The 19,030-nt window shown below is 41.5% G+C and overlaps 1 protein-coding gene across 4 annotated transcripts in view; it reads left to right on the forward strand.

The window, feature by feature from the left end:
- PRKAR1B (protein kinase cAMP-dependent type I regulatory subunit beta) overlaps positions 1-19,030 on the forward strand; it is a 93,907-nt gene that overhangs the window by 49,383 nt on the left and 25,494 nt on the right. For all 4 annotated transcript variants that reach the window (XM_021539728.4, XM_085592210.1, XM_021539727.4 and 1 more), the window contains 3 exons: positions 3,565-3,626; positions 4,407-4,453; positions 12,696-12,854. In XM_021539728.4, coding sequence (XP_021395403.1) covers positions 3,565-3,626; positions 4,407-4,453; positions 12,696-12,854 — 268 coding nt within the window. The remainder of the gene's footprint in view (positions 1-3,564; positions 3,627-4,406; positions 4,454-12,695; positions 12,855-19,030) is intronic.

Raw genomic sequence — 19,030 nt, forward strand, 5'->3', positions numbered from 1 at the left:
ATAAAACCTGCTTGTGCTTGGAAAAAAAAAAAAAAAATTGGTTGTTAGGAATGTGTCTGCATGTGTTTGGCCATAATGACTTAAAAAAACCTCCAAACACTAGAAATACACCTACTTTTGTAGAGATGTATTTACAGTCTCTGCTTGGTGGTGGGATGGTTGCAGCTCTGTGTTTGTAAGGGCTGTTTTTTGCTGTAATGACCAGAGAATGATTTTGGGTGTCTTATAAACAAGTGTGTGGTACAGGGAAAAACAACAGACCATATTTTTGGCCTTGGCTGTATTGTTTATGCCTTTAGCAAGCACCACTTACTCAACTTATTCAGTATTTAAAGCTTGTTTTCTCTACAAAGTACAGGCCCAGGAACACATGGCTTGAACTAAATTTGCCAGCATCAGACCTTTACTGGGGATGGAAAATAGGTCTGGTTTTTTGCAGTTTCAGATTTTGGCTTGGTTCAGGAACAAATACTTCAAATTTTTGAAGTGTTTTGGTATATTGATCCTCGTGACATATTTCTGTTTATTTCAGACACTGAAGAATATAAGGAATAAAAATTTCCAAACCCATTCTACACTTAGCCTGAACTGATTCAAAGCCAGATTTCCTACAGGGATCTTCAGCCCTTGGTACTTTAAGAGGTGATAATTTCCAGAAGGGTGATTTTCTTTGGTGCCATTCTGAAAGGCCCAGTTCATGGCTGAGAAACTCTGGGGCTGCCTGCTGATCCATATCATTGGAGATCTGAGGGTGTTTAATGAATCTCAAATTGAGCATCCAAAAGCAGAAATTCTTCAACTCATTAATTGCTGTGAGAGATCTTGGCCTGACAATATCAATTAAAAGCAGTAATTCTCCAACAGAAAAGGAACATGGTGGTGTGTTTTCAGTGACAGTTGTGATATTACTGATTGCTTACATTTATATCAAAGACATGCCGTGGTTTCACTTTGGAGTTGTAAATCAACATCACCATAACTTTGGGTGCCTTGCATGTCTTTGTGTTCAGATGTACTTCAGAATAATTTTTGATGTCATGTCCTTCAAAGGTCTCTTTAAAAATCCAAGTCTTGGCCTAATAAAATTAAGACTTCACTGAAATAAAATTAAGATTTCACCCCATCATATATGGGGTACTAGAATATTTACACTAATATTCTGCTACACAGCAGAATGTTGGGGTAAATTTGCTGTTGCTGCTAATAGACTTTGGGTTCACTACACTGTCAGATTAAACTTTTAGTCTTTGAGTTTCAAATAAGTTTTTTTGCTGATAAAATTAAAAGGTGATGTAGAAATAAAATGTGGAACATTTTGGAGAAGGGTGCAGTGCTATACATAATTTATTGGGCACTCTTTGTACAGTCAATTGTTAAGTTATAAATAAAATAGAGGATTAACACAAGGATGAAAGGGTGAAACTGCGGGTAGTTATTTCCTTTGTATTTCTATTAAAAAAAAGGAAAAGTTTCCAAGTTTGCTCAAACAGCACATTTTGGTTGGTTATTGATATTCACTGTGTTGTACCTATTTTTGGATGTATCACATTGGAGACTTTCTGTCTCACGGAGTGCCTTTTCCTCAGTAAATGTTCTGCAGGCTGCAGAACCGTTCCCAGAGCTCAGCGAGGAGCCCCAGCACAGCCAAGGTGAAACCAGAGGGAGGCAAACGAGCCTCTGCCACTCTGAATTCCCAGTTCCAGAGCTGCTGGAGAACAACTGGACTTCCCTCGTGGGCACAAAGTCCCTGGGGGCTGTTCCAGCTTGGCACCTGCCTGTGTGGCTGTTTCCCCATCCCGCTGGAACCTCAGCCCCCAGCTCCAGCTGGAGCATGGGCACAGGGACCAGCTCCAGAGATCTGCCTGTACCAGGCAGATGGCTTCTGCCAGCAGAAAAATCCCTTCAAGTGGAGAAATGCTGAACCTAAGCAAGATCACAAAAATGAGCTTAGTGGATTTAAGAATAAGATCCATAGGCTTTCCAAAATAATTTGTTGTAGGTCTTTGCGTTGGTGCTCAGAATGAGGTGAGGAAGAAGTTTCTCCTGGATGCCTCAGAGCAGGCTTTGTATCCATGGTGGAGGTGTTTCCTGAGTGTGAGTAGGAATAGCATGGAGTGGGCCTGATGAAAACAACAGGAGTAAAATATATCATTTTGTTATATATAGGCCATGGGCTGAGCATCCCTTGCAGGTGCTGCAGGAGGTGCCTGGTTTGAAATCTCCCAGTTCTGCTACTGGGAGTGGTGCTGACGCAGAGCTGTGATACTGAGCAAAAACATTCAGACTGATGAAGAGGAAAGACATGAGCAATTTGAACTTAGGAGTGAAACATTTCCTAGAACTGAGCCTGAATTAAGTCTGGAACAGTTGAACAGGAAATAAGCTAATAATGGGATTTTACAATATGCATTTCCCATATAAGGCATTGAAATGTAGCATAGGTTTCACAGATTTGGTGGCTGATCTTCTGTCTTTTTTGATGAAGATCTCAGGTTCATTCCCTGTTTGTGTAGTTGTGTGTGTGAGTTCCTTTCTCCACTCTAGGTTGAAGTGTTTCATCTCACCACTGGTCTCTGGATGGGCCATTCTAGGCCAGACCAGGGAGGAGAGCAGTTAACAATCCCCTCTTGCTGCCTTTTGTTTTTGTTGGGGAGCTATTTCCTTTAGCCCTTGAGGCTGATGCATAGGAAGGGGAAGAGAGGTGGGGAGCGCCCGTCTCGATGTGGTTCATGCTTCTGAAAATAAGTTCCCCAAAATCTGATGTGGGGAAAGGAAGCCCTGGCTCCACAGAGCCTGCTGTCTCCCTCAATAAACAAAGGACTGGGTTTGGGCACGTTGCCCGAAGTGTTGGTGCAGGGTGTGTTCCCATCCCCACTGCTCTGCCTGGCCTTTTAAGGCGATGTGACAGCGAGCTGGAGCCAAGGAAAGGTGTGTAATTCAGCCGTGATTAATGAGCATGAGCCTCTTCTGCAGCTTCCCTCCTGCTGGAGCATCGCTTGGATTCCTTCTCACAAGTAACTCGCCGAGATTTTCAGAGTTTGGCCTCTTCTGCACCGTCAGTGCAATCTCCTGCCAGCTCTTATGCTGCATTAATTTACAGCCAACTACCTTTCCAAATGTGCTCTGTGCTGTGGAACAGGTTTTGCTTGTAAATGCAAGGCCAGATGTTGAGAAGAGGAGAGCTCCCGTTTGGGCATCTGGCAGTCACTGCTGGGCCACAAACCCATCACAGCTGAAAATCTGAAATCTCTGCTTTGACAACACAATGCTCAGGCTGGCCAGTTTGTGCACTGCTGTAAGAGGTGCCTTCCTCCATGTAATTCAGGAGCTCTTTCAAAACAACACACACCAAGTCACGGTCTCAGTTTTAAACCAGAGCTTGTGCCTAACAAGTTATTTTGATTTCTTGTCGGGCAGGGGTTCACTTTCCAGTTAGAGCTAATGTTTTCCTTTCCTTTTTCTGCAAAATCTGTTAACAAAGGCTAAAGAAACAATGAAGGTAGGTCTACTGGCTATATAAGAAATAGGTCTGATTTATTAAGAAATGTTTCTTTTTTTTTCCAGTGACATATTTGATGCCATGTTCCCTGTCACACACATCGCAGGAGAAACAGTCATACAACAGGGTAATTCCTCCTGTCATTTTTCCTCCTGTGTGTTTCCTAGGGTCCTGTAATTCACATCTCTCCATTTGAGATTTCACCCTCTTTGCTTCATGGGAAGAATAACCATATTCCAAAGGCCTCCAAGCGTGCAGCTGTGTGATAAGTTCATGGATGTAAGTCTCTGCTACACATGCAGAGAACCTCACTCTGGTGGATCTCCAGGCTTTCAAAGTGCTACAGTTAAATATAGATAAACAGAACTTCAAATTAAAATGTTCATTCCTTAGCTGAAGATAGTCAGGAAGTAAACCCCAGCTCAGGATGCATAGGGGTGGCACAGGCAAGCTGAGAGTAATTAGAGATGGAAAATATTTTTATGGTTGTTGGGAATATTCAGCACCTCATTGTGCTGTATCACAGTTATCACACTTGGCAACTTACCTGCATGCCTGCAGCACGTTGTGGAAGGCTTCATTACCCTCAGGCTATATTAAAATCTCTTGAGTGTTTACCCTGAATGAAGTATTGAATCAAAAGAGCTAAATTAATGCAATTGAAAGGTATTAATAGCAAGAAATCATAGGAATACTTTGATTTATTTTAAGGCAAATTAAGGCATATTTAAAGGCAAATTTATTTGAAGGCAAATAAGCAAGGATGTTTCAGAAAATTAATCTCTCTGTAAGTAATCTGGTGTACAAACCAGTGCAAATATGTACAGGATTAAATACAGGGACAGGAAGTTATTGAATAGCTTGGCAGACCTTCAGGAAACAATCACCTTTTGTATTTTGCTTCCAGGTGATGAGGGAGACAACTTCTATGTGATTGACCAAGGCGAGGTGGATGTAAGTATGCTCTTGCAGTATAATATTTATTTTGAAGCTACAGAATAAAACTGTGCTTTGTCAGAGAGCTTGAGCCAGCCACGTGCTGCGGGTCTGTCTCCTTTCTTCTTGAACTAGATTTCACAGGATTGGTTTCATTACTTTGCTTTTGTTGTGTTAAGTTATTTGTTCATAGTTTTAAATTTGGCATGTGTTGCATCCTAGCTTATTTGTCCATTCCAAGCAGGAAATCAAAACCAAGCAAATGACATTATCTTCAGAGCCCTAACCACACCTGGAGGTGTGCAGTGCTTGGCAGAGCAGGCCACCAGGCTGGAATGCACCTGAGGGTTCAGATCAACCATAACGAAAATATTTTCTTTAATCAGTTAGCTTAGCTCATGTGTTGTTTGTTTTTGTTTTGCTTTTTTTTTTTTTGTCCCAGAAATTGAGATACAGCCTCAGGCAGTGAGTTTCATCTTAGAAACCTTAATTTGCTTTTAAAATTAGGTCCAAATATAAGAACAATGCAGCATATTAATAAAGCAAGGATTATTATAAGTGTAAAGTGATCTGTTAGACCACAAAATGTTTACAGGAGTATGCAGTGGTTTAATCAGCAAGTCTTTGAAAATAAGCTATTTTCTGAACCTGCCTTCCAAATCATAAACTATTCCCCTCCTATCATTTCTTCCCTGTATGGAACTCACCCTTTTGCAGTTTTGCTGCAAGCATGTATCCACAGTAGCTGGCTAGGACAGACTTTCTCATTAGCATCTTTACTCTTCAGATGCCCACGTGAGTTTGGTTTTGGCATATTTAAAGAAGAAGGTGATTTATTTTAAATCCAGGCAGGAGGCACAGAGTTATTTTAGTGAAAGTTATTTTCTTTTAGCGCTCTGTTTGTGTCAGGAGACCATCTAATTGGTATTGTTGGGAATTGAGAAACCTCACATGCTGCCTCTGCCTCTGGAAGTTGCTCCTCAGGAAATCCGTCTGACTCACTGTTCCTATCAGACAGCCCTCTCAACAGCAAACACTGCCACATCCACAGGGCCAGAAAATAAAAGGGCAATATTTATAGAACAGTGTTAAAATTTAGTTTTAAAATAATTGGCTTGGGAACGATAGGGAGCTAAATGAGTTCACTGGCTTTGAATCAGACCCGCAAACACGCAAATGCACATGTTGAAGTTATAGATTAATCCTCTTTAAAAATAATTTGTCCTCTCTCAACACCTTTAGGAAAGCTTTCTTCAGTGTTCAGCTCAGGGATAGTGAGGGACTGAATGGCATCAGAAAACAGTTTGCAAACCCCTTCCAGTTACTTGCAAAAAAGTTAATATTCTATATGCACATACTGCTCTTAAAGAACAGTGACAAGGTAGGGTTTCACTGGGTAGATTGTAACTTTGATTTCATGAGCATTATCATTTCCTACTCCCCTAAAATCAGCCTATAGCTGCTAGGACAAATTAAAATGGACATATCCACCACAATGTCACCCTGCCACTTACCAGAGACATGTACATACATCACCTGTGGGACAAATACTTCCTAACAAGACTTAAAAATGCAATTTGGACTGTGCTTGTCTAGAGACCAGTGCAACTTCTGACCAAACCCTTCTGTGACCAGCTCTCAGACTGCCCCACCTCAGCACCCCCTAAGGTGCTTCCTGATGCACCTTTCCACTGCTCTTCCCATCTGCTCAGCTTGGTTCTTTCTCCTTCCTAAGCTTTTCCTAAAACTTCAGCCAGAACACCCCCAATTCCAGTGCAAGGTGCTGTGCAAGGCAGGAGGTGTTTGCTCACGCAGGAGCCACACGCTGGAAGTTGCCTGCATTAACTGGGAAGCTGCAGGGAGATGATGCCAGCTTCCCCCTCAGAGCAAAGTCTGTTCCAGGGCACCAGGGCAGGATGAGTGTGGGAATCCAGCATCCCTCTGGCTGCCCTGGCAGGTCTGGGACCCTGGCAGGGGTCAGGAACCCCCCTGGACAGAGCCCCCAGAGACACTGGCTGTGATCTCTGTCCATGGAAAAGAGTTTTCAATCTTACAGGATGAATTACCAGCTCTGAGTGTTTGATATAAGTAATAATTATGTGTGGCACGGGTGCAAAAGTAACAATTTAAGATTCTAGATTAGGGGTTCAAAGGGGACAAGATGGAGGAAATTTGGTGTGTCTTGTCCTTTTCCTCCTTCTTCATGTCCTCCATGTCTCACTGTGGTGTTGGCATTTTTCTGTTGGTTCAGGCTGGGGACACACTGTCCAACGTAGGTGACAGATATTGGCACGTTCTTGTAAATCCAGCCCAGGGAGTTTCTGGTATTTAATGTTTGTAACATCCCACTGAGGGCAGAGCCCCACACGCTGCCCTGCAGGACAGAGCTGGGCAGGGCAGCAGAACATGTGAGAGATAAACAGAATAAACAGCCTTGGAACCAGCACAGACCAACTTTGACTTTGGCAGCAGGGCTGAAAGACAGAGACTTTCTACAATCTCAGAATCATCAATAGCACAGATTCTGACAGGAGAGCTGCTGCTGTGTAGGGCAGCAGCCCCCAGAGTCCCTGCGCAGGCATCATCACCCCATCCAGGGTGCTCCCCAGAAGAGTTCTGCCGCTTTCTGGGCAGAACTGCTGAAATCCTTGCTGTCTGAGGAAACCCCAGGGCACTAGTAAGTGAGCTGCTGTTCATTTAAGCCTTGCCAGATACTTTTTTGGCGTGCTTCCATGCTTCTCCAAGAAAGAAAAGTGACTTGGAGTGGAGACAATTGACCCTGAGACTCAGAGCCTCGAGCCATTTTCTGCCTGGTTCAGCTGGTGTTGGCACGTGCACAGAGGCTTTAACCCCTGGCCAGGGTCTCTGCTGCCATTCCCTGATCTGCTTGGGAGTGGCAGGAATATCAGCAGTGCTGCATTCAAGGAGCAGCTTGCTCTGGAATCATCGTGACTGATAAGCTCCCAGGTTTTCCATACACAGATATAAAGGAGGTTGCAAGTGTCATCATAAAATCCCTACCCATGGATGAAAGTCATGACAAAATGGAAAAAAAAAAACCAATAAAGTCTATCAACCAAGCAACCAAAACCAAACAGAAACAACCAACAAAGTGAAAATAACAAAATCAATGTGTGGTGTTTTGAGTTTAAAAAGCTGCAGCATGTAAAAGTAATTTTTGTTCGAGTTTTGGCACAGGCACCCCACAGACTAAGTAAGAACTTTCTAAAATTTTCCCTTACAAAATAATCTGAGTCAAATTAGAAGCACTATAAAATATTATTTAATAAAATAGCACTTCAGTCTCAACTCTTACATTTTCTCAGAGTATAAACAACCCTGTTGGCACAGAATAAAATACCTGTACATTTTCTTCTGTGAGCCAAAGGAAGGGCACAAATTTTCATAGGTGAAGAAGGATTTTAGAATGAGGAAGAGGTAGGCAATGGAAAACATGGGTTTTCCCCTCTTTTACTGTGTCCTACAAACCAGGTACACTTTCACCAAAGCTGGCTTTATTGTATTATCACAGTTTTCCTCCTTAGCACATCAGGGCTGAGCAGAATTTTATCTCATGGCTGTCCCTGCTGATGGGTACAGGGCACACGAGGTAGATGATGGCACAAACTTTGAAGTCTGAGAGGTCACTTGTCTACTGGAAGTTTCCTGCTCAGACAAGTGGGAGCATGTGCCAAAAAGAAGCTGGCAGAACTTAAATTATAGTTTCCAGTAAAGATGTTGAAAGTACCTGCTAAAATATGACTTGCAAAAATCTCTAATCCATATTTCTAAGTATAAAGTGACTTCCTGTTTATTTTAATCTCATAACCTCACATTTTTTTACTTTAAAAAGCACCATAGACTGCCCTTTTCAAACAGATGTATTTTTTTTTTAGACCCAGCAACTTCCCATTCTATTTAATGTCACAGCAATTTTCTCTACAGGCATTCTCAGGTTTTCTTCTTGTAAGACAAGAGCAGCCAAGCTGTAGTATGGTGAAAATCAAAATGAAAACTTCTCAGTGTTTTTTTCTTTAATTTCTGTGTTTACTATATAAATCTCTATGTGAAGCTATCCATGAATATTGTGGACAATAGATTAAATTATTTCTTGATTTTAGGTCAGATCTTCCTGGACCCCTTATTTGTATATACAAACTGTCTAATTTGTGTATACAAAGATGAAAATTACACAGTGTTTTATGTGAGAATACTGTTGGATTTTAAAACCAGTTATATTTAATGGTTAGATTCCATCGATTGCTTCTAATTTAAATTCTTCCATCATCAATGATTTTTCTAATATTGGAAGGATGCCTTTTAAAGTTTGGAGTTTTTCAACTTGAACTTGTAAGGATTCTTAAGGCAGTCTCCAAGATCATATGTTCAAATTCAAACATACAAATAAAACACTGTCTTTGAGAAATCTACCCACATAAAAATACCCTTCATGTCTAAGGCTTGTTCATTTTTCCAAGAATAAATAAAACTCATCTTCATTTTTGGAGAACAAATATTAAGGCTTGACAAGACATGAAGCACAAATTATTGCAAACAGATACAAGGGAGAGGATTTAAGACAAGAATTGCCATGCCTGGAATAAATTAGATTGTCTACACAGATCACAAAGTGGCAGCACAAAAAAAAAAAAATTTAAAAATGCTAGAAGTTAACTTTAAATCAGCAATACAGAATTAAAGGAAAGATAAATTCACTCCAGTGAAGCTCAGAAATAGATGTTTCTATCCTGCCTTCAAGGTAGAATGCTCATGGCAAGGTTCCTTTCTGCATCTCCAGAGAAAGAAAATAAAGGTTAGAGAGGCTCAGATTCATTCCTGTGGCACTGAATGTTGTATGACTCTGCAACTTCTCCCACAGTTTGTGCCCATGGATATCACAGCCCATTTGCCTCCTAAAAAGATAATAAAATGAACCAGATTGTGTGATTCTCAAGGCCCCAGAAATTGCAGTGTTCATATTAGATGATGGAAACCAATAGAAACCTAAAGTACTTTTGCTCTGTGAAAAGTAGATGGTCCTGATGGCCTGGGCATATTTGGGCATCTGCACTTCTGCTTTTCCTCTTCAGCTGCTGCAAAGAAGGTTCCAGCTATTATGGATCTGTGACTGGCAGGTCAAGTGACAATTAGGAATAATTCTTTTATGTACTCACCACTTTGATGAGAGTTCACAAATGCCTAAAACTGGCTCAGCCAAAACCTCAGCCCAGCATTTTTTAGGATAAATAGGGAGATCATCTGAGCTGCTGCCATATAAAATCGACTTTCATAAGCTGTTCTGAGCCTAAAATAGCTCTGCTTCCCACACCTTACAAACAGAACTTCTTTCCTTTCCACTTCTTTTAAAAAAATCTATTTTAAAGGGCTTTATAGTGGAGCTGAACTCTGTTAAAGGGCAGGATGGCTTTGTAGTGTGCCATCAATGCACTTTAACTTCATCACAAACACAGTTGAGTGTTGGCTTAGGCCTTTGCAGAGAATGAAGTCCAATGGTTTTGCTTCTAGAAAACAACTTATTCTCAAACTGTTTTCTTTTTCAGAGAGTGATATTCGAAATGACATTTTATTGGGGGAGTGAGTGCTGGGCCCAGTGACTGTCAGATCAGTGATTTGGTTTCACCTCAGAGCACTTTGAACCTGACACCCTTAGGGTGGAGGAATGACCATTTGCATAAACTGTTTAAGGCGAGATGTCAAACATGTTCTGTACAGTCTTGTCAAGTAGGACAGCAGAATTAAAGGGGTTTTAGAGCAGTTCAGTAGCAGCCTCTCTAAATAACAACTGTGCAACATTAAATGTCCATCCTTCACTTGCTCAGGCTTGAGTTTTACCAGCATAATTCCCCTCTCTGGGCTGCAGTCACATTCTGCACACTGCTTTAACAAGAAGTATCACCATGTTGCTTAAAAAATATGTGTTGGAATAAGTTTCTTTTCCTGCTTATAATTCAGACCCTTCTACAGTAACAAAATCTGTGTTCAGCAGAAGAGCACGTACTCTTCACATACACATGTATTTTTGGTGTGCTGAAAAAGAGTCAAGGGTACCATGTCACTTGACATTCAGGATGTGATCCAAAACCCATTGGAATTTAGATTTTTCCCCACCATCTCTGAGACTTTTTACTGAGAACACATGGATTACTGTAGTGTAGCAAACCCCGTGACCCCATCCAGTGAAATTCCCGCAGAAGGAGGGTGTCTCCACAGTTAAATATACATCTGGGCAATTTTTGCAATGAACCAGTAGAGTTTAGAGATGTTCATGCATTCTTACTATGTCACAAGCCTTTCAGAATCCTCATTTTATTCATCCATTTCTCCTGCTTGTCTCACAAAAAAAAAAAAAAAAAAAAAAAAAAAAGAAAAAAAGAAAAAAGAAACCACAGAATTACCCGCTTGTTTCACCAGAAAACTGCTTGGGTTTGCCTGGCTTTTTTAAAACTTCTTTTTTTTTTTTTTTTTTGCTTTCATTTTTTTCACCATGAAGAGAATCAAAAGTAGATTCAATGTTCTGTGAGATTTTCTTTCTGTGGTGAGTGTGAAAATTTGAAAAGGAAGGCTGTTGCTGTTCTCTTGTGTGATATTCTCCTGGGTGACATTCATCCTGTCATGGTGATGAAATGAAGCATTAGCTTTTGTGGCTTCAGCTTTTTCTTGGCAGTCTGCAACCACCTGCCTGTTTGGGATTATTTTTACCCTTTATTTTTAAGCCCCTTGATCCTGAGATGTTCCAGGAGCACCAGGAGCCACCACATTGCCTGAGTTCAGCTGCTCCTTTTCAGCTGAGACCCAAGAGGACTCTTGATCAGCTGAACTGCTTCGTGGCCTCATCCATCTCCTACTGAACCAGCATTTCACTGGCCTCAGTAGGAGCTGGTGCAAATCTTAATTGAATATTGTGAAGATAAATTTGGATTGATTCCAGCTGTATTTTGTATTATGTCTTTTCATCATAAAACGAAGAGGGAGTTAAAATTAATACTGACAGATTGTTGAGTTTTGACCCTAGTTCATTTATTTTAGTCACCATCTTTTCTCATGCCTGGCTTGAGCACAGCTCTAATTCATGCATTTTTTAAAAACTGCTGGTTTATTACTCACTAATTGGTGTCAGGTTATGGTCTTTGACTCTGCAATACTTTTCTGCTTAAGATGAGAATACCTGCTCTTTTTTCATATTATTTTTCTTCACAGAACTCCCAAGCAAATGAAATGAATACTGGTTGATTTCTGCTGTTACTGGTCTGGAACAGGTCGGGGCATATTCTGCCCTGAGTAAATGCACCCAGTATTTCCTGCCCTCCAAACTCACAGGCACAGTGACAGAATTGAAAGGGTTTATTGTGCAGTTTAGAGCAAGCTGCAGGATGCACAGCCCACAGCAGCCTTTGCATGCACTCTTATGGCTCATGAGCAGCATTGTTCATGAATAAATAGTGAGGAAGAAGCTGCCCAGCAGAAAACTCCTGCATGAGTCCCTTCCTCCAGGGAAGATGTCACATAGCACTCAAGTGCAGGAATTCTTCTCAAATTGAACATCATTCAGGAAAAATATGGCAATAGTGGCATCAATCCCTACCATGTTCCAAGAGGATATAGTACCTAAGTAGGATGTAGGTCAAACTCTGCTTCTTGAACTCTCTAGAGCTGATGTTAAAGGGTCATTCTGCTTAGAGCTTCTCAGGTCCAAAGCCCCTAGTCCTCTTCACTAAGGGACATCTATATAGTTGCATTTAAATGTGTTTTGGAGGCTTAGGGAAGAAAAGAAAAAAAAAGTTCTTTTTCACAAGATATTTCCTTGTTTTGACTGTTTTTCATTTCATGGCCATGGCACATTTCAGTAATCCTCATTACACATATCAACAAACCTTCCTTTCAAGTCTGACAGTGTTAATAAAAAGCCAAAGTTGTGACAGTTGTCCTTGTTGACTGCCTGAGCATTGAACACAAGGGGGAAAACATGATGCCAGCTAACCATGGGAGCTGAAAACCCAGAGAGCAAATAAAGTCCTTGTCCTGAAGCAAGACAACTTGAAATTCTGTCCACAGAGCAGGTTGCTCCCCTCTTTGGGGACCAACTGTCGGAAGTGTCGCGCTCTTGTTTCCCTTCTGTGCCCCCAACACTGACAATTAGAAAGGAAATTGCTAACAGCCTTTTGGATAACTGGCAGCTGGGAGGAGAACTCCGACTGAGTGCCCAAACTGCTTTTGCTTGTTTTGTCTTGTGCTGTGGTAGGTTTATGTCAACGGGGAGTGGGTGACCAGCATCGGGGAAGGCGGCAGCTTCGGGGAGCTGGCGCTGATCTACGGAACCCCCCGGGCTGCCACCGTCAAGGCCAAGACAGACCTGAAGCTCTGGGGCATCGACAGAGACAGCTACAGACGCATCTTGATGGTGAGCTCATGGGGAAGGGCTTCCTTGTGCCGCTGGTATTTTTCACTTTCTGTTGCAGTTCTGTGCTCAGAGTGCTTCCACGTGAAAGAGAGCGGACATGGCAAAATCACTGAGTGACTGAATGAAGCGAGCTGGAAGAAAAGGGGACAGGATTCAGCAGAAAGGCGCTGAGTCAGAAATGCAATTGAGAAACATTATGCATAACTGTTCTGTGAATGAAAACCTCAGGAGGCCTCTGTTACCCACCAAAGCTATGCAAATCCTCTCCTTATCGTGAGCCTGGAAATATCTCTCAGCAGCACCCCTTGCCTGTGAAGTCTTTGTCTGATCTTGTATTGCATTCCTCAAGGCAGGTGATAGAAAGTAAATCCAGCTCCACTAAAATAATAAAAAGTCCTGCTTGGACTGTGCCCTCCATCTTTGTTAGCCAGCACCCAGCCACACATACCATGGGGTTGTAGCTGCTAATGATTCATTGCTCTGCTCCTTTCAAACTCCCTCATCCCTGCAGCAGAGCTCCACAGACCTTTGTGGCACCTGGGGCGTGTGCTAGCTTATGGATTTGCTGTTGGTTCTTCAGTGGTGAGTTTATAATGGAAACTTTGACAGATAATTAACTTCAGCAAAGTCATAACTTTTTTATGAGTTTGTTTCCAATGTCCATGTGCATATCTTCCTTCTCCATAAAATATTCCTTTCTTTTTGATAATTAACAGACATTACTCTGTGTAAAGCTTATTTCTCAATAGGACTTGTCTCTAAAAGCTGCATTGTTCCGTTCTGATCTGAAGGAAATGACATTGTGCTCTCAGATTAACACTTTTGAGATCATCTGTATTTCCAGTGGGTGTTACAGAAAACAGAAAAAACAGCAAAGGAACTGAGTAGATTTTACCCTTAAATGATTAATTCTTAAGCAGCAGGGTAAAAGTGATCTTTGTTTACCCTGTGTGATGGCTCTTGGGTGTCTATATGAGCACTGCTGGTGTTCACTCCCTATTTTATGGGCTGAGTTCAGTATCACATAAACAAACATCACACTGGTGTTTAGGAGGGTACAGCTGATGGAAATTTATTCCATCCCAAAATATTCAGCCTGATGTTCCAAGACAAAATAGGGGAATAATTATGAAAAGTGTTTTGTCTTCTCTCTTGTGGGTCAGCAGGATGAATAATTTTGAAAGGTTCCCAGTGTAGGCAAGCAGGCAGAGGTATTTCTAAAACTCAGAGCAAAAGAATTTCTAAGGAGATGTAAGAGGCACACCCAGCTTATTTGTCCCATGCCCTACAAGGGTGCAGTGGAGGAGTGTCTGGGATAACTGGTGTGACAAACCTGCAAGCCACAAGGAAGGATCCAAAATTCAAAAGTAAAGGAATGTAGGAGGGAAATAAATGTCAGGACAAGGCACACGTTCCTTGGCTTTTTAAGCAGAGCTTTCTGCAGCTGCTTGTGGTAAGGAATTGAAGGGACAGGTTCACAGGCTTTGCAGCCTGGAGGTGATTTCAGTGTTGGTGTTGATGGAACTAGAAGTACCTAAAATCAGCCAGCCCTGTGAGCTGTCAGGTTTGGTCATGTGTCCATTATCACCTGATAGCACACTTCAGAAGATGAATATTTGATGCAGAGGCAGGACTTTGCTAAAAGGACTGAAAGTCCCAAGTGGGAAAGACTGTGTTTTTAATGATAGTTTGGGTTGTACATACAAGCTGAATATTATGATTGTATTTCTGTTTGATTCTAGTGTAGTGCTAAGTGCTTTTCAAATTAATTTATGTTCTCTGGACCAGTGCCTGCTGTACCCTGCCCAGCAAGCTCAGTTTTTGCACTTGATGAGACCTTTTGATTAACATGGATATATTTCTCTCCCTCTCTTGCTTCTTGTAGTTTTTTTTTCACAGTTGAGGCCACTAAAAATTGGTGGTCTGTTGCACTGTGTTAGATACACAGACAGCATTATTGGTACTGAGATAGGAAATATTTCATAGTAAATTATTTGTTGCAGGTGTAGAAAATGTCCCATTTTAAATGCAGTCCATGGTGAATGCAATTTACCTGTCCACACTGAATGAATCCTGTCACCTTCCCATTTATTTGTAGGTGCAGGGTGGATAACTTTGTTGCTGTAGGTGGAATTAGACACCTGTCTTTGTGCAGTCGTGTGGGGACAGGTTACAGTGGCTCTCTGCACATTTCCTCAAGCCTAAGAATTAATTACATCATGTTTCAGTGGCTGCATTTCATACTTGAAGCTGACTCCACCATTATGGGTCTGATTTGCTGTGCTCAGTTCAGTGTGGTTTCCTGCCATTTAGCCTCTAACTGGGTATTGTGGATGCAGAAATTCTTCTGGTTTTAAATAAGGAGTAGTAATGTTCAGGGTACTTTTTGAAGTGTATCATTTAAGATGGTTTCAAAACTTGGGAGCAAGCAGGTTTCTGTTTTCTGGTTGCAAACCCTTTTGTCCAAGGAATAAATGACCTTTTTCTGCCAAAGATTGTTGCTGTAGTCAGATAAAGCCCCTCCATAACCCCGGATAGTTATTTCTCTTGTCTGCATTCCTTCCCTACCATGACCAGCCCCGTGTTTTCTCAGTCAAGTGTTGAAATTTTATTCTAGTTGTAAATATTTATTTGCAAATCATGCCTTCAGAGCCACACTTGCCAAAAAGATTTTATCCTGTCATGAGACACTTGACTCTCCACCTCATTTCTCCTTGCAGGCACTATTTTGGTCCTTCACTTTGCATTTAATAATTTCTTGTTTTTATTTCTGCTTAGTGCCATTTTCCCCACTTAGGTGTCTCATTGATCGTGACTGGTTTATGATATGAATAAAATGTATCTCAGGGGGTTTGGAGTTTGAGGTTTCCTTTTTATGGATGGACAAAGCCTGATGCAGAAAGTTCCTGCTGGCTTTTTGTTACAGTTGTCATCCATTTATTACTTAGCCTGCCCCAGAGGAAGTTAGTTGAAGCTATATATTTCTTTATATTTCATTGTCTCAGCTTAGGTACTCTGATGGCTTGAAGGTCACATTCAAGTTTGTTTTAGCAGCTGTGATGATTGCAAATGTTGGGATGGGTCTTTTTGTCAGAATGTGCAGTGAAACTGCAGTCCTTGACAAAGTATAACACCATGAAATTCATTGTATTGGGTGGGGTACAAACAACCACTTCAACACAATCCCTCTGTGATACACTCACAAATTATCTGTCCATCTGTGTGTTCCATTTATTTCATAGACTCATCTCTTCTGGGTTACATACTTTTCACTCTGTTGCAAATTCTTTTATGTATATGTTCTCTGTGTGTGTGCACACGGGCACAGACACACACACTTGTGTATATATTCAACATTTATTTACTTGCATTCTTCTGGGACAGAGCAAAGGAATTTTTTTTCTGCCATAGGCTTCTCATGGAATTCAGTTTCTGCCCTCTTCTTTGCAATTTGGATTTGAGAGCATCACAGAATGGGGAACATCCCAGGGTAGTACAATATTTGTATTCTAAATATAGCAAATACCACAAATACCAGAGAAGCAAATGTCTGTATCCCAACATCAGATTGGTCCCCTAGACAATTCAGTTCCCAGACTGAGAAAATCTGAAGTATTAATTTCTTACAATTTCTTCTTTAGGAGGACTTGATCCAGGATAATTTAACTACCCTCTAGTTTCCATGGTCCAAGATACCTGGCTCTGAGAGTGGAGCTTTGTGGGATTCAATACATTTGGCCTGTTTGGCAAACTGCTCACAGAAAGTGAGTTCTAACATTGGTTTGTAAGTTGTGACAAATCAAGGATAGTCAGTTCCTAATGTTATACTTCGTTTTATTTGTGCTATTTGGGTTTCTTCTACTGTCTTTTTACAACTTTGAATCCGAGAACAAATTCTTTAATAAGCAGGGTTTTTTTTCAGCTGAGATAAAATAAAGTCAGGAGGATTTTGGGTTGCCATAAAATGTAAGTTGTGTGGTGGCCAAAGCATAAAGCAACTCCAAGAGCTGCAATCCACTTGACATCTGTGGCATAGAGCAGCAGGACTGTGTGGGCAGCTTGGTGTCCATGGCCAGAATGCACAGGAGCTTTCTTTCATGCTCCAGCAGGAATGTACCCCCAAAGATCATTCAGGAACAGCTTAATCAGGGATTAAATGGGGCTGTGCAGTCCTGAAGTCCATTCTGGCACCTCCTGCCAGGATAACTCTTTCTTTGAAACTTGAGTCATGCTTTGCCTCTCAAGTAGACATTTGTTTGGCTTACTGAAGGTGGGGATTTCCAGGAAGGACTCAATCAGCTCCACCTGAAAAATGAATTGGAAATAAGACACAGAGTGCTGGAGGGACAAAGAAATATTGGACTGGATGAATGAGAAGAAAAAGTGGAAAAAACAGAGAAAGGGCAGTTGGAAATGAGATGAAACAGATGCTGAATAGGAACTCAACAGGACCTGCTGCAATCTCTGGGGCATTCATGTTCCCCAGACTGTGTATTGCTTAAGCTAAGCCTAGGGTTTGCAACATTAAATGGTCCTAAAAATGTCTTTGAGGCCTTTTCTGTGTGGATTTGACGAATAAGAGTGATCTTGTTTCTCCTTGGGACTGTCTCAGGGAGGAGCACTGCAGCTTAGAATATTAACAAGGCTTTGTAGTTAATGGGAGCCACTGCCTTTAAGGAGATGAGTTTGTTCCTGACAGCTCAGAACCAGGGAGAAAGTGAACAAAGGAGAAGGGGGAGAGGGAGAAGCAGTGACTATTGAAATAAGATATTAATAGGATAGAAAAAAGCAGAATTAATAAAGACTTCTTAAAACATGCCATCAAGAACCTTGCCAGTGCAGAATTATTCATGTACATTTACTATTGTTTTTATCTGGCTTAAGCTGTAAGATTTCTACCATTTCCCTTGGGAAACTTTTCTGTGAGAGAATAATTCCTTCATTGGAAAACTTTTTTGATATTGATCTTAAATTAGATTTTCTTGATTTTCTCCCATTACTTTGAGTTATGTCAAGTTATGCTGTACTGAATTGCCCTCTCTTTCTGTCATATATCTGTAGATAATTATCACTGTCTACTTAAAACCCCTGCCACAGTGCATGCTAGCTATGAGGATGACATACCTATGGTCCCAGTGCTGTGCCAACAAGTACAGGCTGGATTTGTTTTGCTCCTTCCTTATCAGCTCTCCCCGAGTGTTTTAGCATTTCTTCAAGCTCTGTTGGATTTGGGAGCACATTTCTGGAGAAGAGGTACTGAGACAGAATGTAGCACACCAGGCGCCGTCACATCTGAGCCACGGAGATGGAGCCTCTAAACTTCATTCCTGGATGATATCTTTGCCTGTGCAGACCAAAATAGCCTTGGCTGTGTTCTTGTTGCAGTCTGATGCAGGTCTCACCTCCTGTCTGTGAATCTCTTTCAGCTTTACTACTTGCAGGTCTTCTGTATGTCAAATATCTCTGCTTTGGATTTATTAGCTATATTTTCAAAATGAATGCTCATTCTATTATTTTCTAGCCCCATTTCTAACATCTCCAGATCGCTTTTGGTTATTTTCCTGCTCTGGTGAACTTTTAGCATCTCATAGTCTGTAAGTGTTGGTACTGTCTTGATTGCTGCTGCTTCTAGAAGATCCATGAAAATATTGCATGAGGACAGACGCAGCACCCAGGGACTGCACAGGTTGGCACTTCTGCAGAGGGTACCTGAAGGGCAGGAGAGGAGATTGTGATGCTGTCCATACCCCTGGCCTCAGCAATGTGGGTAAAGCAACTAAAGAAAACAAGTGCAAAAAGGACATCAGAAGCCAGAGGTGGCATTATGCCTGGGAGGGGATGAGAGAGGAATATCAGGCTGGCCAAAGTAGGTTGGAAGGAGCTAAAGATGATCTTTAAGGTCCTTTCTAACCTAAGGCATCCTATGAGTCTGTGATTCTATGTTCTGTCTGTGTTTCATGGGAGAAAAGATGGCTAATACCAATGGAAATAAACACATGGTTGGTTGGCTGTAATTCCACTGCTGGGTTGTTTTTAGCTTGCACCACAGTACTGATCTCTCAAAATCCTTCTCCCTACTCTGCTCGTGAGAGCTGGAGCAGGAAAACACACTCAGGTGAAAACAATGTACATGAGGGTGAGCCAGGCTTCTCCTACCTGGAAATGAATTTGGGGTT

The sequence above is a fragment of the Lonchura striata genome, chromosome 14 (assembly GCF_050655825.1).
Source record: "Lonchura striata isolate lonStrDom1 chromosome 14, ASM5065582v1, whole genome shotgun sequence".
Lineage (NCBI taxonomy): Eukaryota > Metazoa > Chordata > Aves > Passeriformes > Estrildidae > Lonchura > Lonchura striata.